This window comes from Pangasianodon hypophthalmus, chromosome 26 (assembly GCF_027358585.1).
Source record: "Pangasianodon hypophthalmus isolate fPanHyp1 chromosome 26, fPanHyp1.pri, whole genome shotgun sequence".
NCBI lineage: Eukaryota > Metazoa > Chordata > Actinopteri > Siluriformes > Pangasiidae > Pangasianodon > Pangasianodon hypophthalmus.
This window is the reverse complement of record NC_069735.1, coordinates 2357709-2382452: the sequence shown is the minus strand read 5'-3', so window position 1 is coordinate 2382452 and position 24744 is coordinate 2357709. Positions and strand designations below refer to the sequence as shown.

At 38.5% G+C, this 24744-nt stretch overlaps 2 protein-coding genes and 1 long non-coding RNA gene across 4 annotated transcripts in view; 2 read left to right on the top strand and 1 right to left on the bottom strand.

The window, feature by feature from the left end:
* Positions 1-518: 518 nt before the first annotated feature.
* LOC113535806 (uncharacterized) lies at positions 519-1904 on the top strand. The gene is made up of 3 exons (XR_003403637.3): positions 519-609; positions 742-882; positions 1787-1904. It is a non-coding gene; the product is annotated as an uncharacterized LOC113535806 (long non-coding RNA).
* Positions 1905-5934: 4030 nt separating this feature from the next.
* On the bottom strand, positions 5935-11337 carry LOC113535762 (macrophage mannose receptor 1-like). Its single transcript, XM_053229658.1, has 5 exons — positions 11137-11337; positions 10900-10941; positions 8535-8960; positions 8023-8364; positions 5935-7810 (listed from the first exon to the last, which is right to left on the bottom strand). The coding sequence occupies exons 2-5, from the start codon at positions 10937-10939 to the stop codon at positions 7443-7445; spliced, it is 1176 nt and encodes a 391-aa protein (XP_053085633.1). The 5' UTR covers positions 10940-10941; positions 11137-11337; the 3' UTR covers positions 5935-7442.
* Positions 11338-14404: 3067 nt separating this feature from the next.
* Positions 14405-24744, top strand: part of LOC113535598 (receptor tyrosine-protein kinase erbB-4) — a 49981-nt gene continuing 39641 nt past the window's right edge. Inside the window, exons 1-2 of one of the 2 annotated variants that reach the window (XM_053229921.1) lie at positions 14405-14641; positions 18454-18542. Coding sequence is in view for 1 of the 2 variants with exons in the window: in XM_026929032.3 (XP_026784833.3) it covers positions 14548-14641 (94 nt within the window). In the remaining variant the exon portion in view is untranslated. The remainder of the gene's footprint in view (positions 14642-18453; positions 18543-24744) is intronic. The other variant, XM_026929032.3, reaches the window with a different exon arrangement.

The following is a 24744-nucleotide window of genomic DNA, read 5'->3' as shown; positions in this document are numbered from 1 at the left end:
ACATTTCCATTAGCCAAGGTGTCATTACCGAAACACTGAAGCATCAGAGGAATTGATAAGAAGCATCAGGTGGTATGAGCCGATAGTTGAGTGCAGCCTCTCACTGCAAGTGTGTGAGTGTGTGTGTGCTTCAGTTTGGCCATGCATACGTGATTAATACACTAAGAACCCTTTACTGATCTATTGGATTTGCCTTCTGCATCTACAGTGACACAATAGTGATGCTAGCACCATCATGATATGCATGATGCTAGTTTGCTGAGAAAGCACGATTAAGTCATGCTAGGCATACTGAGAACGAGCGATTACATTGTTGGAGTACTTCTAAGTTTAGCCTCATTTGAGTGCTACTTCCTGCTTGGATCCCACTGTGCCTAAGCTGCAGCTAATTAGCATGCTATCTTTTCAAATTTGAAGTCAGCAAACATTTCCATTAGTCACGGTGTCATTAGCAAAACAATTAGGCATCTGAGGAATTGATAAGTAGCATCAGGTGCTATGAAGCCCCAACTGAGTACAGCCTCTCACTGCAAGTGTTTGTTTGTGTGTGTGTGTGTGTGTGTGTGTGTGTTTCTTATTTTCCCTTTATGTAATTAAGACCCATTCCAGGTACCATTTTTAACCCATTCCCCTTTGTCATGATCAGTTTCAAAGCTGACACGTTAAAACTGTAATTTCCACGTTAGGTCTCCGTAATCATCCTGATTTGATCAAACAGTGCATTCTGCTTTCTCCCTACAGCTCTCTGTAATGTCTCTGCACTTCTCCTTAACCTGAAAAGCAAAAGTGTAATTTAGCCAAGAGCACAGGGATGGAAGCACTCGACTCTTCTCTCATCTCTTCTTCATCCTCTTCGCATTTCTCTTTCTGTGGACAGACAATGTGAGTAATGAGACTGAACAAAGGATCGGTATGACGGTGAGAGAGGGTGATAATCACTGTGGTGGGCTAATAATGCTGTCTTGTTAGCCTTCTATGTCCTCTGATAGAAGAAGAGAGGGCAGGCTGGGCACTAGCATTAACACAATTACTGCTATTTATCAGAAATCAGTACTTTGTTTCTGCTTTAGACTTTATTTAGATGAAAATATTCTGAATATAGTTTATGAAAAAGGTGCAGTTTAGAATCTGATCTCACGGTGTGCACATTTGTTGTCTTTGAATTGCTGAACACATTTCTGATCAGTTTTATGGGTCTGACATAGTAAGATGTCATTGTCTGCATAAGATACAAAAACACTACCTTGAGGATTAGCTCTATTATTTTTTTTTTTAAAGAATTTTTTAGAATTTTTTTTTTTAGAAGTTCATAAGACAATAAATAAATAAATAAATAAATAAATAAATAAATGCACCTTGTTACTGAGAAGAATTTCCCGTGTCGGAAAAGTTACACCTCAAAACGCTGACACTGGAGACTCCTTCCTTAAAAAACGCATCCTTACAGAAAACTCCACCATATCTACAATTAACATGATTTAAAAATGATTAAAAAAATCATAATGTATTCAAACATGTGCATTGATTCTGTTGCTCATTATTAATACTTATTAATCAAACTCAAGAATTCAACAGCACTGTGCTATAAGTCATTTTCAAACATGTGCTTAAAAGTGTTATTTACTTCACACAAGCTGGAATTTTAGTCAAAGAGCAAAGGCTTTTGTAGAAATTAGCTTGCAGATGCAGATATTTCATCTTTCCCGCGTAAACTATGGATGAAATTATAATGCACGGTAGCCTGAAGTGTCTGTATTGAAACTCAGAATGTGTTTTGTCACATCAGCAGAGAGTAAAGAGCAGCTGGAACATCACAATAATTAACTGCGGGGAATGTGGTATAAACACACAGAACGCTCCGGCACCAGATGGTTCGGGGTAATCGCGGTGACAACGCAGTTCCAATGACGGGTAACACTCTTAATAAAGCATGAGGAAGGAATTATTGTCATTTTGAGTTTATTTATTTTTGAAATGGACCATTTCATTTTGCTATATTGATTGCAAATGTATTATTTATTACTTTGTATGGTGAGTTTGCACTGATCTAGTAATTCATAAATGGGCATAAACATAAAAAGTTCTGAGCTTGTCGTCTCAGAGCGACGCTAAAGTTCAGATAATAGAGGATGGACTGGAGCTTGGAGTCAAAACTTAGAGGCACAGGACTTTTTGGTGTCCATCAAAAAAACATATTCACGTGCATTGGTGGTACATAATATTGGTGGCTTGTTTGTTTTTTCAGCGTTGGAGATCAGTATTAGATGAAATATAAGTATTTTGCGCTACGAGTTCTGGAAATTATAGATCTTTACAGCTTTGATTGTGAGTCGATTGTGATTGGACAAGTGTCTCAGGGTTCTACATGAGATCCGGTTCTATTGTATTCTTCTCTCAGAGAACACCTAATCAGGAAGTGTCAGGGAGGGGAGTGTTAATGACCTTTTCTCTTTCCTTACTATCACCTCTATGCATCAGAGTCATTCTTCTTCCTGTTCATCCTCTGTAGGTCACTGTGTTTTAATTCGTGGCAGGCCATTTTCTCACCATTTATGTTAATAGTGGATTAAAATGCAATTAATGCAACCTTTGGGGGAGGAGAAGATCTTTTAGCATTTGGGATAAAGGGTGTGTTGGAGTGGCCATTAGACATTAGACACTGATTGATTTCAAGGACATTCATGATGCTAAAGGTGATCGCACATGTTTGCACATATATCACAGACTTCAGCTGTTTGAACAACAAAGTCACCCGATGTTAATTAAAGGAAGGAGAACATTTATTTAACTTTTATTAAATGTTTATAACAGATTTTTGCCATTTACAGATTCCTATCTGTTCTCCAAAACCAGCTGAGATATACCAAGGCTTCAAACCTGATTCATGAACTTGTGCAAACTGGAACCCAAAATGCAATAGGTCATGAGCAACACCATGAAACTCTCAGAAAAAAATAAATCTTTAAATGAATCTTAAATAAAGTTTTTAAAGTCGTCAATTTTTTTTTTTTTTTTTTTTTTGCTGTCCTTGAGCTGCTAACTTGAAAATGAAGACTCATGAATTTGTGCATCTTCTTCTAATAACTGTTCCCCATGTACTTTCTTTAACTCTACTCTGGATCTCTGCCAAAAGATTTCAGGGCTTGTTATGAGTATAATTTAAAATGGATTACTCCTGGAGTGCAGTCAGTGGATCAATAGACATGGTGAATACAATAATACCTGATTTAGCTAATATTATCCTCCATGTCTTCCAAGAAAATGATTAGAAATCCATATTGTGCTCAGTGTTTAAGCTACAAATATAATGCATTCCTCAGGGCTAATGAAATAAACAGTACATTGACTAACTAGCCTCATAAGCCAGATTTCTAGCTTTCACTAGAGCTTTAACTTGGATATTTATTAATGCGAAAAAAATTTTTGTTGGAATTGTGAGGCGGCAACGCTCCCTGCTTCACCACTGTGCCTCTGCATATAGATTTTTTAAGGATCACTTTAGAATGAAACAGCAATCAAAAGCCATAAACCGTCATAAAAAGTGAAACTGTGCCATTTGGTTACTAACCCGCCCCCTTGCTTGATGGACAGTTGGAATCATCCTACTGTTCTGAACGACTATGGTTTACTGAAGTTAATTTTAGACGATTCTCAGAGGCACCTTCAATGAAGCACTGAGATCGAACGGCAAGCTTTTTCTGACTGACAGCTCCAAAAGAAGGAAGTGCTGCTATGTAAAGAAAAAAATACACTGTGCGTCTACTGCATTTTCACCTCCAAATTAGGTCAACAGCAAAACCAAATCTGAAGTATATTTATTGTCCATTTCCTCTTTTTCAGTCTTTGTCCTCTTACCTATGATTATTGGAGTGTAGCAAAACAGGACTATAGAGCACAATGGCTCTATTCTACAGTTTCATTCTATGAGGGACACAGCTTCATTCACAGAATAGAAAAAGGCATTGGGACTGTAAAAAGGTGCTGTTCTATAGAGCTTTGCAATAAACCAGCCAGCGGTGAAACAACGGTGAGGACGATTTTGTTTGATTACCATAAATGAGAAACTTAATTTCTGATGATCTTCCTGTAGATAATATTGCAATATTGTAATTTTTTCCATGTCATTACATGAAAAATATGTGATCGCATGTGAAAGAAATGTGTGAAAGTGCATTTCAGCATGTTATGCTCTGAAATTATTAAGAATTATTATTGGGCGAAAGTGGCATTTGAAACATAATATCACATGACCTACATGTATGGTGAAATCATGTGTAAAAAAAACGACCTGTAAAAAACAGATAAATCATGTGCCAAATGCGTATGTGAAAGTAAATTACACTGTGATCACTCAATCGCATAAGAAATTAATGCTGCTTTTGAATTAACTGGGAAGTGGGAACATGGAATTATGTCATTTTCAACCTCCAAGCATTCAAGCTACAAAGTAGGAGAAAAAAAAAAAAAAAAACCTGGACGCCTCCATGTTCGTCTTTTGTTAGCAACAATATAGCCAGTTAAATTTGATGAGTGATGTATATTTACCTCCTCAAAACAGCAAACTGTTTAGTCAGCAGATATGTCGGTATGTTGATTGCTGTAAAGGAAATACTTGTACATACAATATAAACTCATTTAAAAGTAAAGAAATTCTACTGTGTTTACCGTTGATGCTGTGAGCAGCCATGTTGAATTTGACGTCACATGCTGAACAAGGAGTTGAGGAGACCTTCCTACTTTCTGAGTAGGAATTCTGATTCGAAGGGTGGTTTTTTTTTAGTTTTTTTGTTCAATGTATACAAAATCACATATGAATAGAGATTAATCATGTGTTTAAATAAAAATCACATGAGAACAAGAACACATGCACTACTTGTAACGATGCCGTATACAGTCCTGTAAAGAAGTGTATTATTTAAATGATTTTATATATAAATTATACATTATGTATATTACATATACACGCATTGCTGTAATATACTAGGGGGATTTAAATTAAATAAAATTAATTACATCCGCCGTTGAAGCATTGCTGTCATTTTTGCGTCCTTTTGTGTTTCTACACAGTTGGTGTAACAGGAAATGTTAGAATGAGCTCTCTGAACTGTGCAGAGATTAAGAGATGTCATTTTAGCAGAAGATAAAGACGTGTTAGCACTCTACGAGTGGATAAGAGTAAGGTGTCAAAACAATCTCTTTAGCATTCAGGATTAATCATAAGACTCTTTATGCTTGCCATCCAGTGAGAAATCAAGGCATCCACGGTTGGCCAATAATAGGTGTGTGAAAGAATTTCATTTGACATGCTGAAAGGAAAATGAGCTTCGGGTGTATGACATGGCATACAAATATTATCATCATTGTATATCAGAGAGGAACAGAATTAAATTAATCTAGGCAAGTGAGCAGAATAAAGACGATGTGCAAGTCCTTTTGTCTTTCTCTCTATGCAGAATGCATGCATTAACGCCATGAGGAGACAGTATAATTATCCTAGTTATCATATTTCTCTCTCTACTGCTGGCACAGAGCCCATCTATTTATCACATTTAACACATTTACACTCTCTGACTAGTTGTTGCTGAGGGTTAGGATGTGTGTTGGTGTGTACATAACAATATGCCAATTTGGGTTGTTTAATGAAGCCCTCAATTCTCAACTGCAGAGTTATGTTTGGGGTTATTCTGCTTCATAATCTACACATTTGTGGAGGAAAAGTTGTAGTAAAAACATCTTTCTTTCTCTAGGCAGTGCAAACTCCTTTCCAATATTATGTGAATATTCACTTGAAGCAAAATTAGTAGGAATTTTAATGAGTGAATGCGATTTGATTTTAACACCATACAAATCATATTATGTAACACAGATTAAACATTCATACACTAAAATGAGTACTCAAAACTGAATTTATTTGAGTTGACAGTCCATATTCCTGCTTTAAGAAGCAAATCAACATGTGATTATACAAACAGCTTAACAATAAGTTATTTATCCACAGCATAAAGGCATAAAGACATACATATGAGAATTCAACAAAATAAAAACCAATAAGAAATATACCACTTGACACCTGCATAACAATTCTGAATAATGAACGTTTTAACATCATTGTTTGCAGGGCTAGGTGTTATAAACTTCCTGAATTGATGTCTTTATTATATGATTTATCAATATCTGGCAAGTACTGGTCACCTTGCATATGACAACAATCTCTTGTATTCTTCACATGTCTGGGCTATGGGGTAGGGTGACTAGATGGAAGCCCCTTCTCAGAAAAAAACAAACAAACAAACAAACACACAGAAAAACATCCAAGCCACCTAAATCACCCCAAATCATGTGACAAATGTGTTATGGTCTGAAGACATCAAGGTAGAACTTTTTTGGACATAATTCTAGGAGATATGTTTGGCACAAAAACAAGACAGCTTATTACCCAAAGAACACCATGCCCTCTGTGAAGCATGGTGGTGGCAGCATCCTGAAAACGCTCCAAACACCAATCTATTTTGGCACAAAACTTGCAGGCTTCTGTTAGAGAACTGAATATAAAGAAAAATGTCACCCTTCAGCACAGTAACAACCCAAAGCACAAATTCAAGTCAACAAAGGAACGGCTTCAAAAGAAGATCTGGCCAAGTCAGAGCCGAGATCTAAATCCTATTGAAAACCTGTCAACTTGCAATTTGATAGATCTGGAGCATTTTTGTATGGAATATTGGAATAAAATTGCCAAATCAAGATGTGCTACGTTGGTAGATTCTTACCCAAAAAGACTGAGTGCTGTATTACAAACAAAAGGTGCTATAACTAAGTATTAGTTAAAGGGTGGGCACACTTGTGCAACCAGCTTTTTTCTTCAGGTTTTCTTCTTTTTCATTTTTTAAAATATTTCTGTTGTTTTTCACATGAATTTTGTTGGTTGCTATGTCTCATTAAAGTTTAATTTAAGGTTTAATAAGGTTTAATTTTTCACATCACAGAAGCCTTCAATTTCAAGAGAGGTGTAAATGTTTTATATCCGCTGCAAATGTGAATTCCAAACACTCAGAATCAATTAAATATATATTATTATCATATTTAATTATCCATAAAACCCATAAAATGCATCATAGATAAAATATCATAGGTAAAAAAAAAGTAATATGACTTCATTTCATCCTGTGAGGTTTACACAGTGGAATGTACTGATTAATTTACTGAATATTAAAATATGATGAAACATTGGATAAAGAAGATATACTACAGTAAAGATATATATAAGAAATATAAACTAAACAGTTCTGTAAATCTACTGATATTGGGTACAGGTGATGGTCCTCATCATATCTTTAGGCTTTATGTTTAATGAAAAATTATCCATGTTCAAAGAGATAAAGAAAAGATGAAGATTTTAATTGCTATAGAGAGAAAGCTTATGAATTCACATGCATACACTGTGACTAACCTTCATAGGTAGAGCAGATGAAGTTGAGTGTGTAGCTCTGAGGCAGGCTGATCCACTGCTGCTCTCCTCCAGACTGCACTGCTCCGGTTCTCTCCTCATTGCTGCAGTCTTCGAACCCTGTCCCATTCCCCGGGGCCCAGTCCTGGTAGCAGATCATCTCTCCAGTCACCCAGTACCAGAAGCCCAGAGCGCAGGTGTGACGCAGGCCGAGCCACACGTGTTCAGTGGAGGCATTTCGAGCCACTTCCTTCACCCAGAGCTGCATCTCCTCAGTGCGCACTGACACCAGGTCATAATGATGGTTCCTGCAGTATCTCAGAGCTTCTTTCCAGGTCAGATTCACCTTAATCAGGATTAGCTTATCTGGACATACAAGGGGAAAAAAGTTGTAGTATAATTATGCATTCAAACATCTTCACCATTTATAATGTATACAGTATGAAATTCTGCAATCAGTGTTGTATATCAGAGGGACAGTCTTTAAAAAAAAACACAAAACATAACTAAAAAGGTGTCGATTAATCCTGTGCACTAAGAAATAAATAGACATGTTGAATATGTGTAATGTAACTCACTCTCATGGCAGATGAATGGGAGCTTTTCTGTGCAGTTCACATCACTCCAGTAGTGTTGCTCAGACACAGACACTGCAGTACAGTTCAAACGTCCACTGGGTTTGTTAGAGCTCCAGTATCTGAATGAGGAATTACTCTGATCTGACCACTTCCAGGCGTCATTAAACAGACCGATCCAAACCTTTTCATTCACATTTTTAATCATATTTGTGATCTCCTCATTCTCATTTTGGTTCCTCACACTGACCAGGTCAATGTGTTTCTCTCTGCAGTAGGTCTGAGCATCATACCAGGTCTTTCCCTCTTTAATCAATTTGTATCTGTTAGTGTTTGTGTCATTTTCTGAAAGTCATTTAATTTACATGAATAACTAATTTGTCTGGGTAATTCGGATTTATTTCTGCCATCAAAATAACAATCAAATATCAATCAAAAAAAATTCAAGGAAACAAAATAATACACACCAATCATCCAGATATTTTTTTCATTAATGTAAAGCCATTAAGTCTTTTTTGCATTTTTCTTAACAACTATTAGCAAGTTCTTACCTTCATAACACACAAAAGGTAATGCTCTATTACACGTGACATCACACCAGAAACCATTGCTTTCTGACATCATAACACAGAACTCATTTTTCTTGCAATTGTTTGGTTCTCCCTTATTCCAGTTTCTGTAAGTGTCTCCGTCTCTGTAGAAAGTTTGGTCTGCCAGAGACCACTGCCATTCCCCAGTGCCCTCTCTCTGTAGACCGATCCAAGCTCGCTCTGCAGTTTCCTTCTTCAGTGTGTGATTCAGCTTCTTCATCTCTTGCATGTTGTTCATGGTGGCGAGATCAGTGTATTTCTGTCTGCAGTAAATCTGAGCTTCACTCCATGTTTTGTTCTCATTCACAAAGTGATATCGATGAGGAATATATGCCTCTATACCACATATAACTGTAAGAAAAACAAGGAGGAGACTTGTTATAGAAAGCAAAACAATGTGTTCACAAAACAAATGTAGCCCTCAGTGCATTAATGATTTTAAAATTGTGAAGGAGATCAAACATGAGCATGACAAATACAAAACATTCACACCTAGAAGCAATTTACTGGCATGTTTTTGGGAGTTTTTTGGGAACAAACTGTAAGCACGAGGAGAACATGCACAGAAACTCCACACATAACCTGAGCTCACAACTGAACCAAAGACTGTGAAACACCCATAGCATGTTTTATAATTGTATTCTGGATTTGGTAAATATTATAAACAAAACAAGGCATCAGTACAGTGACTGTCATTGGATTAAAAATTATTTTCCTATGATTTCTTATGATTAAAATGAATGATATGATATGTCTTATGATATTCTAGTCTGTTTAATGAAAGACAAAAAATAGAATAATCTATCTATTGTTTTTGCCATGCATAGTCTTTGGATTTTGCTGCATCTCAACTCACTGCAGCTTTGTACCTGGTACAAATGCACATAAGACAAATAAACCTTTGAAATCTTGAATCTAGAGGTTAGAAAATTAAAAACAATAAAAAAAAAAAAACTAAAAATAATTCAAAATTGAATATGGATGGAAGATTCATTTTCAATGACTGATTTAAGTTAATTGATTGAATTGTTTTACAATTGAAATGAATCGAGGCATCAATCTTAAATCAATTATTATTGATTATAATTTATTAGAAATGGATAATTATCAATTGTAATTGATTATATATTGGTTATTATCAAAAAAAGGACAGGCAACTGGTGTATTAAAAATAATTCATAATTTTAAACTGATGTGGAAATAATTTAATAGGCTAGCAAGGTGGTTTGAAAGGTGGTACTTTTAAAATAGTCCTTCTCTACATAATCATCAGTCGAGAATTAATGGTATGCCTACCCTGATTCTGAGCAAAGGTGGTCATATATCATTTGGAAGCTTAGAAATCGAGTCGCCAAATATTTGCCAAATATTGAATCATTGCCTTAAGAATGGAAATCGTATCACATGATGTGGAAGCCTGAGCTTTACACTATACGTGAAATGGTTAACTGCAGTCTCCCATTCGATTAACATAACCTCATGCTGCCTTCCTGGGTACGTAGTAGGGTTTGTGGTGCTGTTAGCGTATTCATGTTTTGCATATAACAGTGCTTTTATCAGGATTTTCTGCTAAGCGTTTGCTGAATTCAAAATACGATTTTCAGTTTTTGAATCGATTTTTTATTTACACCTAGTTTTCACATAATATGCAATGCATTTTTTAAGAGTTCTGCTATTTTTAATAGACACCAGTCTTGATTCAAGCACTCTTAGAAGAAAAAAGGTCAGATCTAGGACTCTAAAGCGTCCTTTGATTTGTCTCTCTTGGCGAACCCTCAAGCATGTTATGTAGAAATCAGAGAGGGTTCAAAGTAGAAACCTAGAAGCTAAAATCTTTAACTGTCCAACAAACCAGTTAGGACACAAGGGATAGTATTTACATCAATACAGCCTCCTATACACTTAATAATTAATTCTGTATATCGCCTTTACTCATGTTATTGGCTATAATAAATCTTGAATAAAGAATTTAAAGAAAATATCTAAACGTTTTCTTGAAAAAACTGCAACAACTTATTTAAAATTAAAACTAAAATAATAAACAGAAATATCTCATCTCATATTGATGTCATGGCAGAATTAGCATTGCACTACAATTCCCAAAATTCCTACAAAAATGGCCACTGTACGGGTTTAATAAGAAACGCTTACAAATATATATATATCACAGCTAAATGTTTGAATCTCAGTTCCTCAGAAGTGTTATGCTTAAAGATGACAATACAGGACCTCATTCTTGCAAGGGTTGTCAGTGGGATTTTTTTTAATAAAAATATGAACACACACTGACCTGAGAGAAAGAAGATGACACAAATGCATGGCTGAACCATTTCTGTGGGAAAACAAATAAGTGGAAAATCATTTTAAATCCTATTTTCATGCCATTCTTAATTTACTCTTGTGAGATAACTATGGGCTGATTATTAAAAAGGTTACAACTGAAAATAAAAGCAAAAATCAAAGAATTACTAGAATTAGAATCATTTCCTCCCTATATTTTCTTTACTTTAGTGAATTGAGCACTTACTTGGGTGTTTGCTGCCTCTCCTCTTCACGAATGCTCCTCCACAAATGATTCTGTATCTTATTGTCCTCTTATTATATGTCTCTCATCTTCACTCTTCCTGTCTCTGATGCATGGAAAATTACAAAGTGACGTCATCTGAATTTAACACAAGCCCACAGTTTCGGTGACCGTAAACAGTTTCAGTAGCAGTTGTAAACTATTTGCATGGGTTTCTATTCAAATAGGGACAATGCCAGTATTCTATCTACCTCTGTCTACTGTTTTGTTAAGATATTTTACTCACATTTTTAATAACACAAAGATATGTAAGCGTTACAGCCTATATCTACAGCATCGTAAAGTTTATTTTAAATGCTTTTCTGTTCTTAGTTACTTTTAACTACATAAAGTCAAATGTTAAGAGATTAATCGAGAAAAAAAAAAGGAATTGTGATTGCATACTTTCATCCAAATAAAATTATATCTAATTAAAAAAAAAAAAAACATTTTTTTTAATATGAAAACTGAAATGTGTCATGTGTTGGACTGGCATCTTATCCAGGGGATTCCTGGGATAGGCTTCAGATCCACCATGACCCTGACTAGGGTAAAACAGCTACATAAAATGAATGAATGAACAACATAAACTGAATTAATTTGTAAGAATAAATCATTCCTGCTAGAAATTATAATACACACTTAAAAGCAGGAGGGAGTATTACCACCCCTCCCACCCAAAGCACACAGTTAATTCTGCTTTCATGAATGTAAAGCAATTGTCAATCTCAGGAGCATCAATCTCACGAGTTACCTACCCGTTTCCCAACTGATCTCTGCCTTGTAGTAACACATACGATGTGGGAGAGGTTTGAGGATCCATGTGCTGGAGGTGTATTGGGTGACAATCCATCATCCAAAAGAAAAGTCAAGGTCATACAGAGCATGAAACATGCAAAATCCAAGGTGTATTCAAAAAATAATGCAAAAGCAATCACTAGATACAAGGATCAGAATGTATGCACACTCAAGAGTTGGCAAGACTTTGCAATGAACATTAGGTGAAGTTTGTATAGTTTGTATTATACAGTATGTAAACAGGAAATGTATGTCAATTAGTTCAGTACTCAAGGGAGGTGGACCACAGCTGGGTAAAAGGTATAATGTGACTTTTTTTTTTTTTTTTTCAAAAATTAACTACAGGGAAACTAGCATGATCTGAAACCAAAGGGTGTTGTTACTTTCTAAGTAACTAACAAGATTATGTCAATTAAAAACTTACAGCTTATTTAGTAATCATAAATTCAAAAATCTGTTTCTATCATCAATAATCTTATCTCAACCTCCAAACAATGTATTACAAATTATATCACGATTAATAATAAAGTACTTTATCTCCCTTTATCTACCTTTAGACACACACACACACACACATCCTTATCAGTTCTAATGGTGCCACAGTATTATACGGCGTGACGCAAATGCCAAGGAATTATGGAAATGAGATGCTTGCTCACCTCAGTGGAAGCTGGAATCATTTGCATGAAACAGGACACAAAAGTAACACGAGCAAAGGGTCACTAGAGGTGAAACACTATCTATAATCTGTTTACAGAAAATATTCAGTTTGTTATTTTTGTAATGTTATGGCTTATACAAAGACTACATTTGAATTTTAGTTTAATATGAGATTTCTGAGCTCCTAATAATAATAATAATACAGAACAGAAATCGTGCACATTGGTATTTAGACCTCAGAGGTAACTATAGACTAAAGCATTGCTTGGGCAGAGTGGCAAAAACAGAGGCGTGTCACAATTATACACAATATGCATAGCTGCAAAGCTCACACTGTAATGTACAGGATTTGTTTTATGATACATGCTAATCAAAACCATGATTGAGTCATGGGGAAAAAAGTATTCTGTATATTCTCCCATATGCAATCGTAGATACAGTAGATCGAAATTTAGGCAAACTTTCGATGGAAGAAGTCCACAGAGTTTAATCTTGTCAGAGGAAAGTAGCTAAGGCATGATCAAAAAGTCACTAGATATTACCAGATGATCAGTGATTGATTGTTGGGAACATTGGTGATCAGTGATTGGGTTTGATCCATAGTTTGATCCACACCTTAAACAAATGTGAGCCTGTGCAAAGTGGGAAGATAAGGAGGAGGAAGGAGGAGAGAGGAAGATGCACAAATTCATCAGTCTCCTTTATTTAAAAAAAATTAGTGGCTCGCTAACAAAAAATCTATATTAAGATTATTTTCTTACTTGAGCACATGGTTTGTTTGTTTTTTTTTCTAAAATGTTGGTGATTAATTTAAAATCTGGACATCTTACATAATTTACATTTATGGCGTTTGGCAGAGCCCTTAACCAGGGTGACTTACAATTGTCTCATTTATACAACTGAGCAGTTGAAGGTTAAGGGCCTTGCTCAAGGGCCCACCAGTGGTAGCTTGGTGGTACTGGGACTTGAACTCACAACCTTCTGACCAGTAGTACAACAGCTTGACCACTGAGCTACCACTTCTGTTAATATTCTTGGATTTCAGCAGAAAAGTTAAATAATTGGCATCATGACATTAGCATACAGTATTTCCTATATTAGCTATGTTCCTAAGATGATAATAAGCGGTTTCACTGAGCAGCAATGCTGTGTTCTCTCTCTCTCTCTCTCTCTCTCTCTCACACACACACACACACACACACACAATTCCTACTAGACATCTGTTCTGTTTATTGATTTACGCTGATGGTCTGCAGATATGAAATGCTTTTGGATGAAGTCTGCTTAAGCTCATTCTGCCTGACTCAGCTTTTGCCCATCATATGCCACATTCACATTTTCTCAAAAAGAGGTTTAAGCAGTTTGGAAGCAAAACAGTTCTTTTTGAAGAACTTATTGTGAAGCACCTGAAGGAATAAAATTAATAAAAGACAATGTTCACCTTCCTCCATCATTATGACCAGGTGAGGAATTGTGCATTAATGATTGCTTTGTAACAAAATCATATATATATATATATATATATATATATATAATGTTGTAATTATAATTACCTTATTACACACTATACATTATGACAGTGTGTTAGCATTAAAATAAACATAAGTGACATTTATTCATCTCTCTCTCTCTCTCTCTCTCTCTCTGCAGCAGGTGCGCTTATTTCAATAACACTCCTCTCGAGGCTAACCTCTATCTTGCCAGCCAATCAGAGAGGAGAGTGGGCGTGTTTATGTAGATTAGGAGGCGGTTCCTTTTCTGAGGTAAAGTTGTGTGAGTGCAGTTTTAGCAGCGCGGCTAACAGCCAAAAAAACGCGGACGCAGAGTTAGGACATGAGGACATGACGAAGAGAAATAAACTCATATTCACTCCCAGGACAGATTTACACCGAGGATTCATTCTCAACATGTGAATTTATGGAGATAAGGAGGGAAAAAATGAAGGCGCCTCGTCTTGTTCAGTGTTTTGTTCTGGCGGTTGCTGTCATCCGGACGAGTCGCGCGCAGGCAGGTAAAAAAGCTTCAGACTGCAACTCCAACTCTAAAAAAAAAAAAAAATTCACCTTCATATTTACACCATATTTATATTAAACCTCTAAATATTCACTTATAGACATCCTTCAGTCCTGTGTGTGTGTGGATGAGGGACGTTTAGCTCGTGCGTAATGGACATTTTTGGTTATCCGTTATCCTCAATCAGTTGCGCGCGCGCACACACACACACACACACACACACACACACACTTGCACACTTGGTCTAATTCTCCTTCACACACACACACACACACACACACACACCAGCTAATAAAAGGCAAATCTGTCACTGAATGTAATAAGTACTTTGTAGTGATTTCTGGTTCATTTGCTTTGGTCTTGGAACTCTGCTGTAGTAAAGAGAAACAAGCCACACAGTGTGTTCATTGATATGTATTAATGTGTGCATGTAAATATGAGTAATATTGTGCATGTAAAGGTGAGTAATAATGTAGCAGTAGACGCTTGATGACACAAAAGACACTGAAGTGGATTTATGACCCTGCATTGGGTGTAAAGATATTGTTGCATGCAGTGCACTACAGAGAAGGAAGACTATTTTACTATAGGATCTGGATGGTGGTGGTTTAGTCAACTACGTAAGTGCACTTCTGTCACGTGATCAAGGGGTTAAGAAAACAGTTTTTTGTGTAATTTTATTTTTCTTCGACTCTTCTTAAGCATGCAGTCGTGCCGTGACGTTTAAGTTGGGAGGAAAATCACCAGCAGCTGAGGCGAAAGAGAAATCAAAATATTAAACAGCTCTGATTTTAGAGCTCTCTCTCTCTCTCTCTCTCTCTCTCTCTGTCTGTCTCTCTTTCTCTGTTCCTCTCTCTCTGTCAAATCAATTCTCCTTCTGATCTCGTAACAGGATGAGTGTAGAACCGAGGATGAACCTTTCCGAAAGTAGATTTGCCATAAAATTCTGTATTTTTGTCAGTTCAGAAGTGCAGCACTGTCTCCACAGACACATTGCTGTTACCCTGTGTGTGTGTGTGTGTGTGTGTGTGTGTGTGTGTAAGTGTAAGTGCACGCACACTCTCTGCTCATAGAAATCATTCTGTTTCTGTTTCGAAGGCCAGCCTGTGCGCTGAGTGTGTACTTTGGGTACTACAGTGTAGCCGACTATCACTTTAGGTCTAGACAGCATTGCATTGTTACTGTGTGTTCTTGTTTCACTTCTCCAGTGACCTGCTTTTGGCATGTCATAATTTAGTTGAGGGGGCACGATGGTGCAGCGCGGAGTATTTCCGCCTCACAGCTCCAGGGTTCGATGCATGAGGGATTTCTGTGTCTGGGTTCTCCAGTTTCCTCCCACCTCCCAAAAACATGCTGGTAGGTGGGTTGGCTACCTCCCAGTATGTTTTACCTAACAGGTGTGTGTGTGTGTGTGTGTGTGTGTGTGCGTGTGTCTGTGTGTGTGTGCGTAGTGCTATGAATTGGATGTTAGGGTGTCGTCCCACCTCTCGGCCAGTGTTCCCTGTATAGTCTCCTGATCCACCGCCACCGTGACTGATGCTGAAGATGGTCATTTGCTTGATTCTACTTGATCAGTGCAGTGCAGTGTGTGGGTATGTTATTGCAGTATGTGGGTGTGCGGGTGTGTTAGTGCAGTGTGCGGGTGTGTTAGTGCAGTATGTGGGTGTGCGGGTGTGTTAGTGCAGTGTGTGGTATGTTAGTGCAGTGTGTGTGTGTGTGGTGTGTTAGCGCGGTGTGCGGGTGTGTTAGCGCGGTGTGTGGTATGTTAGTGCGGTGTGCGGGTGTGTTAGCGCGGTGTGGGGGAGTGTTAGTGCGGTGTGCGGGTGTGTTAGTGCGGTGTGCGGGTGTGTTATTGCGGTGTGCGGGTGTGTTATTGCGGTGTGCGGGTGTGTTAGCGCGGTGTGCGGGTGTGTGGGTGTGTCAGTGCGGTGTGCGGGTGTGTCAGCGCGGTGTGTGGTATGTTAGTGCGGTGTGCGGGTGTGTTAGCGCGGTGTGGGGGAGTGTTAGTGCGGTGTGCGGGTGTGTTAGTGCGGTGTGCGGGTGTGTTATTGCGGTGTGCGGGTGTGTTATTGCGGTGTGCGGGTGTGTTAGCGCGGTGTGCGGGTGTGTTAGCGCGGTGTGCGGGTGTGTTATTGCGGTGTGCGGGTGTGTTAGCGCGGTGTGCGGGTGTGTTAGCGCGGTGTGCGGGTGTGTGGGTGTGTCAGTGCGGTGTGCGGGTGTGTCAGCGCGGTGTGTGGGTGTGTCAGCGCGGTGTGCGGGTGTGTCAGCGCGGTGTGCGGGTGTGTCAGCGCGGTGTGCGGGTGTGTTAGTGCGGTGTGTGGTGTGTTAGTGCGGTGTCTATGTGTGCGATTGTGTGCTGAAGTTCAGGGCCAGATGAATGATGGGGAATCGTGTAGACTGAGACGGAGGCTGCTGGTTGTTTTGAAATGGAGTCTCTCTCTCTTTCTTGTTTGTCTCTCTCTCTCTCTGTATTGCTCTTTCTTTTTTATCTCACTCCTTCTGCCTTGCTCTCTCTCTGTCTCACTGTCCACCTCAGTATCTCTCTCTCTTTCTGTCTTTCTCCTTCTTTTCCTTTATCTCTCTCTTTCACTCTCTCTATCTCTCTCTCTTTCTCTCTCTCTTTCTCTCACTGTTAGATGGCGCGAATGATTATGAGGAAGTAATGAAGTATGACGTTGTATTTTTAGCCACTGAATGCTCACTTGTACTGTCACTTTATTCCACTATCGAGGGGATTCAAAGGATTCAAATGAAGATGTTTGTCTTTACACAGTTCTCAAATGACAACACTCCAAATATTGATGAGTTGTAAAAGAAAGACACAGTATGATGCAGAAATGCATCAGTGTTGATAAGGGATTGTATTTTTAACCCCACTGCCATACAGTCTCGCAGATATTCTGACCACTCTTGCTTTCTAATGACATTCAGAGGTCCTAGTTCCCAAAAAAGAAAGAAATAAATCAATTTAACCACAGTGAGCTTGACCATGATGAAGATGAAAAATAACAAGCCACAAATGAATGTAAGGAGAGCAAACAAATGACTAAAGCCCAATTTACACCAATCTCAGTAGGTTAAAAGCACCACACCATGTTCAAAACAATCCTGCTTTAATGAATGTGGTCTTTCTTTGTCCAGAGAGCTTCGTATCTGACCTCCTGCTCCGGCCCTCATGAGGGTTAAGAACTAATTAACTTTGTAGGTTTTATTTCCCAAAATTTAAACAAAGAAAACAAAAATGAATGAACAAACAAACAAACAAAAATGAGTTAGGCCCAATTTACAGCAAACGCAGCCATGCCGTGTCTCCTATGATCCTACATTAATAAACATGGCCTTTGAACTTGAATCTCTGCTTCCTTTGTCTGCGCTTCATATCTAAACACTCACTCCAGCGACATTTTTTTTTTTTTAAATCCCAGTCCCAGTGCACACCTCTAGAGGGAGCTGAATGCCACTCGGATACTGTAGTGCACTAGATAGGGTGCAGAAGTCATTAACACATGCGGTATGTAGTGCAGAGTTGAAAATGGCCCTGTAAACTGTTTTTACAAAACATTATTGTAATGCATAATAGCAGCATGTTATGTTAAAAGGTTAAACACCAACTCTGAGGTTTTATGTTAAATCTGCTTAATTCCCTGTGTAGCACAGCTCTTTGCGCATGTGGGATGCTGAATGGCTGCGTAAGGCACGTTTTTCCTCGTTTTTGAGCAAATACATGTTTAATCATCCACCTATGTGATCATGCCATCATCTCATCATCATCTGTGTGTGTGTGTGTGTGTGTGTGTGTATGTGTTTCAGTGCCTTGAAGGAGTAACAGAAACCTCATTGCTGTTGTTTCCTTAAATTTGAAGGAACATGAAGCTCCGGGGGAAAAGGTGGAGGTGATGGTATGTGACCTCGGCCTGGCTGGTTGTCAAAAAAAAAAAAAAAAAAATCCTGCCAAATGATATCTCATTTCAATCATTTTTCATTCCTTTCCGTTCCCTTTCATTTCCCTTTTCACTTCCCATTGTTCTCTCCTCTCTTTTTTCTTATTTACATTTTTTTAGTTAATATATTTTTCCATATGCCATTTTTTTCATAAACCTGCTTTAGGAAATACATACGTTTTAATCTTTCTTTGGCGTTTTTTCATCTCTTGTTCTGTCGTTTTGCTGTTTGTAAATCTCTCGTAGGAACCAGGGTCTACTCCTGTATGTTTCTCCTTGTCCTGCTCTGAGATCATGATCCTTGGATGAGGCTGTAAATAGTAATGGAGAATCTCTCACACACACACACACACACACACACACACACACACACACTGAGAGAGAGAGAGAGAGAGAGAGAGAGAGAGATCTTCAGGTGCCACAGTAGTCACGTTTACATGGACACTTTTTGTTTCAATCGGAATGAAATCAATCAGATTGTTTAATCCGATCACAGTGTTTACAAGAACGCTGAATAAAGTAATCGGGTTGATACGCGCATTTACATGACAGAATCTTCTGACATGCGCACAGTGCACGATTACACGTTTCCCGCCGTTCCAACACGCAGATACTAGCAGCCACTCTCTCGCCATTGCTTCTTTTTTTCGTTTTAAAAAGCAGACTTAACATTCGCCTATTTCAGCTGCTAATTAGAAGACGCGAGCGCGTGATGTTTTGTGCGGTACTGCGTGTATTTATCAAGCAATTAAAATGCCCCTTCCCGAGCCCAGAACAAGGCGTCTGTGGATGAGGGTCCGAAGCAAGGACCGATGGGACAACGTCGTCTTGCACCACTTCACAGACGAGGAGTGGAAGGAGAATTTTAGGATGACACGACAGTCATTTATGACACTATGCTCAATGGTGGAGGGGAACATGGTACCTGGTGAGGCTACGGTCAGAGCCCCAATACCGCTGACAGCCGTGCGTCATACGTCATTACGTGATTTGTACGTCATTGCACATGCGCAGAACTATCTGGTTTCATTTTCAATCCGATGAAGTGTTTATATGTCCTCTCCATCGGATTAGAAAAGGTTTAAATCACCCCTTACGATCCGAATGAAATTTTAATCGGTTTTGGCCAATTCATTCTGATTGACGTGTTTACATGTGACATTTTAGACTGATTGTGCTTCTAGTCCAATTACGATCGGATTATTAGTGTCCATGTAAACGTAGCTAGTGTTAAGGACTGTAAGAGAATGATGCAGGATGTCTGATGAGAATAGGTGCTACATGATTGAATTTTGAAATCAGTAAGTTTACTCACTGTTCTCTTGCATATTATAGCTGGATCAGAACGCATCACGCTTCCGTCAACCTCCAAGGCTGATTCCGATGGAGACGTTCAGGAAACATAATTACCATCTTTCATCAACCATCTGCTGCTGTGTCTGTCTCTTTTAGATAATTAGGACAACAAGTCCTCAGGCTGGACTGAGATTTGCACAGTTTCATCCAGGAATATCGAGGAGTGAAGAGAGCAGTGGAAGAGGCAGTGCCGGAAGTTCTACTCGAGAGAATAGTGCAGCTATTAGTAGAGAGATTATGGGAAGTTTGATTTGTATCGGGCCACAATTATTGATTATGTTGATGTTTTGCTGCATGAGTCACTTCAGTTCATTGTAACAGCCTGAATGGAGCTGATTTTGGTATTGTTTTAGTCATACTACTGTTGACCAGTATAATTTCCTACACAGATTATTAAGGTGTGTTAGCAGATTGACTCCCCAGTCAATTAACTCCAGTCTGCTTTAACATTGAATCAGTGTGCGATGTCCTTATACCTGTTGGTGTGTGTGTGTGTGTGTGTGTGTGTGTGAGTGTGTTTCATGTTGTGCAGTGTCAGTGTGTCTCACTCTGTGCTGTCCATTACAGCAGAAATCCTCTACATCTAATCAAACTGGACAGCCATCTGTGAGGTTTCATTCATCAGCTCAAGAGCAGACAGGTGTGATAAATGACCCAGACTCCGGCCTGTCCTCTCTTTCTCATTGTCCTTGTCTGTCTCACACACACAGACAGGTTGAAATGTCTCTCTTCTATTAACGCAACACTTTCTCAGGTTGTTTAAGTGAGAAACTCTCTTTGGTCCAGCTTAAATGAGGTATGGTGCTTTCAGGATAGTAGAAAATAGTCCAAGTTCAAAAGTTGCACTTGGATCCTTTTAGCAACTCCATCTTTTAAACAACACCAACAAACGCCAGTTACTTGTGAGAAACGATCTTTCACTCACACAAATGGAGATAGTGTGTGTGTGTATATATATATATATATATATACATACAGAGAGAGGGAGAGTTATAGAACTTTGCTTTTCCCACCATCATGAAGAAAAACTATTGGTTTAAAACATACAAAATGGCCGAATGTATCAACCGTGGGGACTTGCTCAACTTGTATGCACTTGTTTCTCCATTGTTTTGGGGTTTTTTTTCTTAGGCTTCTACTTTACTGTTGATCATCTATGTGAAATAGGAGGGATTATTTTTGTCTAGTTTCCCCCAGTGTTAATCATTGTTATTAGATATTTATTTCCATGTCTGCCTTCAGAGAGAACAGCTCTCAGTACCTTCATTGGTCTCTTGTAGACTGTCACAACATTTAAACCTGCCACATGTGTAGTATTATAGGATAGTTCAGTGCTTTTGAAGGAGAGTGCTAATTGCACAGTTATAAGGCTTCATTTACAAGCTTAAATGTAATTATAAACAGATAAAGCTTATGACTTTACTGTGGTATAAGTGGAATAAAACTCATGGGGTTGTAGGAAATAATCAGCTTTGGGGTGGTAAGAATTTCTGTGAGCATTACATTGAAAATAATTGTTTCTCTTCTTTTCCACCCAGTTATTGTGGTGGAGTTTGGTGTAGCTTTCATGGACCTCTGACCATGAATCATGGTACTGCTATGAATTTATTAGTTTAGTGGCTGCAGAACCTTCATATATTTATATTTTAAAGATGGAATAAGCCCAGACCCTGATTTATGTGTTCACCTTGCACCTGAGTTGTACATGTAGTCTTGCAGGACTACATTTGCATCCACAACAATCTTAAACGGGTCGGATTATATTTGGACTGAGTGACACAGTATGCTTTGTGGTATGAAACAGCGGCACCAGGGGATCAAGGTGAGGAAAGAGGTTCTGTATTTAATTGGATGACCTGGTATTGATTGGGCAAAGGAGCAGGATCTTGAAAGTGAGACACAATTACCAGCTCCTGCCATTGTGTACTATTAGCAAACAGTTTAAAGAGCTGCCAAGGTGTTTAGCTTTGCCTTCTGTGCATTCCTGTATTCCAGCGTTTTTTAATGCACCATTATTAACTTATCCTCACTTTTCCTCTTGATAGTATGCGCCACCTTGGTGCAAATTGGTTCAGCTGCCATTTATTAGATGTTAGAGACGTAGTAAACATAACAGAACGGTAAAGCTGAGGAGCAGGAAATTTATTTCACTCTAGATATGCAAAGTATTGATGCCATTTGAACTATGTAAGGTCAAGCGTTTTTGTTAAGGAATAGGAATGTTAAGGAATCTACACTAATGCAGAACTAATTTAAAGTGGGCTTAAGAGAGGAATGAGCCGACATGTTCTGGCATTCTGGCCGAGAGTAACGTTACACTTTAAGCTCATTATTCAGACTGAACAATGTGAGTTTTCCATCACCGCTTTTAAAGCTTTTGGGAGTTTTGGCCACACCGACCACGCACTTTAATTAAAGGGGATTATTTTAATTAGAAAGCGCTGCGGGTCTCCTTATGAGGTCTGTTCTGTTTAACTGTGTGAGCTGTACCCGAATTTCTTTCCCTCCAGAGTGCTCCAAATACCGAACCAGAATGTTCTAATCTCTTTTCCTTTCGTGAAACTCATCTGTGGAGTTGTGAGCAATTTTTTTTCTTAATTAAAGGATCAGCAGAACTTATTTGTCTGGACAGAAATATTAAACCCCAGATGTCTGGCTCAGGGTAAATGTTATTAGGCCAGCACAAGCGTCCTAATTATTTTTAGATAAGATTTTGGAGAATGAGTAAACACAAACTTGTGCACAAATCTGTTTACATGATTCAGGAGTCTTAAAGCTACACAGTTAGTGTCCTCCAACGATCAGCGTTTGAGCATGGATCCTTTCCTGATATGTAATGTAACGTAATAATTTAAGATGTTGGGTCAAAGTGCTTGGTGTCACCTTTGTACACTTCACTGAGATATAATAAGGAAATCACCAAAGCTCTTATATTCTTATTCTTAGCATTTCAATTTAAATTGTTTATTGTTACCCAGACTGCAATGAAAACAATGTACTTGCAGCAAACAACATTTCTTCACATTCTCATTTACTCTAATGTGTTTGACAGCGTCTCACTATTAACTCATATAACATGTAATAACATAAATTTTCTATAACAGCAGCTCTGACAGTAGCACAGCTGCAAATCACAGGCACCTGTAGAGCAAAACTATTTCATCTACCCACTGCTAATTTGTCATCATTTCTTTACCCCAACACCCTCCTTCCCCCAAATGCAGCACAGCACCATTCTGAATCACAATCAGGTCATAAAGAGATGGCACCAGGTTTTAACCATTAGCCCGTAATGCTAATTTACGTGATTGAGTCTGGACAGCAGGCTCATAAAGTACTCACAGGATCCACACAGCATTTCTACTAACTCTCTGGCACTGATCCTCTCTTTCCTAATGACCATCACTGTGTGGCGTACCAAGTGGAGAAGAAAGTCAGTGCTGGCGCCAAAATTTCAAAGAGTCCCTGAGTGAGCGCCAGCTCTGTTAGAGGGGTTACAGTGTAATAGACATGAACGCAGGCAGTCTCATTATTTCCTCGATCATCTCTCCATCTCTCTTGGAACACTAGCAGGTGAACGCTGGCAGCCAGAAATGCTGTGAAAAGCACAAATCATTTAGATTGTAGTCACTGAGTTAAAGATATATATATATATATATATATATATATATATATATATATTATTTCGAATAAAGAAACCTCAATATATATTTTAGAGAGAAAAATATATCTATTATTTGCTTTTTATTGTTTACAGATTTTATTTACGCCCTTGAATACGCTGGGAAATTGGCCCTTGTAATGCACACTTACTTACTTAGTGTGTGTGTGTTTGATTTCGCTCTCATTGAATTCTCCCCTGCAGCTCTTTTTGATTCCTGATTTTCCACCATGACCAAGCTGCAACAGCCGTGATGGTGTCTGATCCCTGCCCCGACTAAACCCTTTGAGCCGTACACTTGTGCACTTTTATCACATTTCTTTCCCTTTACTGAAAAGCAACACCTTTAGGCTGTTTGAACTGTTTGAGCAGAGGACTGTTTACCCTGATCTTTTCACTTTGCCTTTTCTCGCCATCTCTCTATTTCCTGTTTTCCTTTTGCCTCTACTCTTTACATGTCTCCCTCTTTTTCTTTTTCTTTTCTTTTTTTTTTTTAATTTCTTACCTCTCCTTAACTCACTTTGTTTTTCCCCCCTCTGCTGTTTCTCTACTTTGTCAAAATCAGTGGCTGTCAAACCAGTGATAAATGCAGTGTTTTTCTTCATGATCAAAAGAGTTTGGGACAACAAGAGAGCTTCAAACTCAGCAGCTGCTCAAATATGTAGATGTTGTTTTTGGTCGAACCAGTGTTTTAAAGGAGTTGGGGGGGGGGGGGGGGTGTTTTGACATCAGCTATGAAGATAAACGAGAGATAGACAATACCGGTGGCAGCCGTGTTGTCAGTGGCGTCTGAAATGACTCATTCACAGGGACTTGTATGGAAGAACGCGGCACATAATCTAAATCTAATAGAAGCTCCCCCTGACTTCTCATCAGTGTGGTGTTAGTGGTGCACAGGGCTAATTTAAGGCTGAAGATGTTATCTTTAAATTGCTGTTGTCTATGCTGCTGAATGGAGCTCAAGCTCTGAGGATGGACGACTGAGATCTTCACCTTCAGCTGAGAAACTTGCTTCATCCAAGAACACAGCGAAAATCTGAGAAATTCACTGCCTCTACTGTGAGTCAGTCTATTGACTTTTGGGTTACTCTGCCTCCACAGTGTAGGTCAAATCAAACTGACCCAAAGCTGTGGAATATTTTA

Bases quoted from the DNA above. Each gene is read 5' to 3' on its own strand.
- LOC113535762 (XM_053229658.1), bottom strand. From the start codon at position 10,939: ATGGTTCAGCCATGCATTTGTGTCATCTTCTTTCTCTCAG. The intron at 8,961-10,899 runs GTCAGTGTGTGT...TTTTTCTTACAG, and splicing joins TGTCATCTTCTTTCTCTCAG to TTATATGTGGTATAGAGGCA. The intron at 7,811-8,022 runs GTGAGTTACATT...TTGTATGTCCAG, and splicing joins CCCATTCATCTGCCATGAGA to ATAAGCTAATCCTGATTAAG.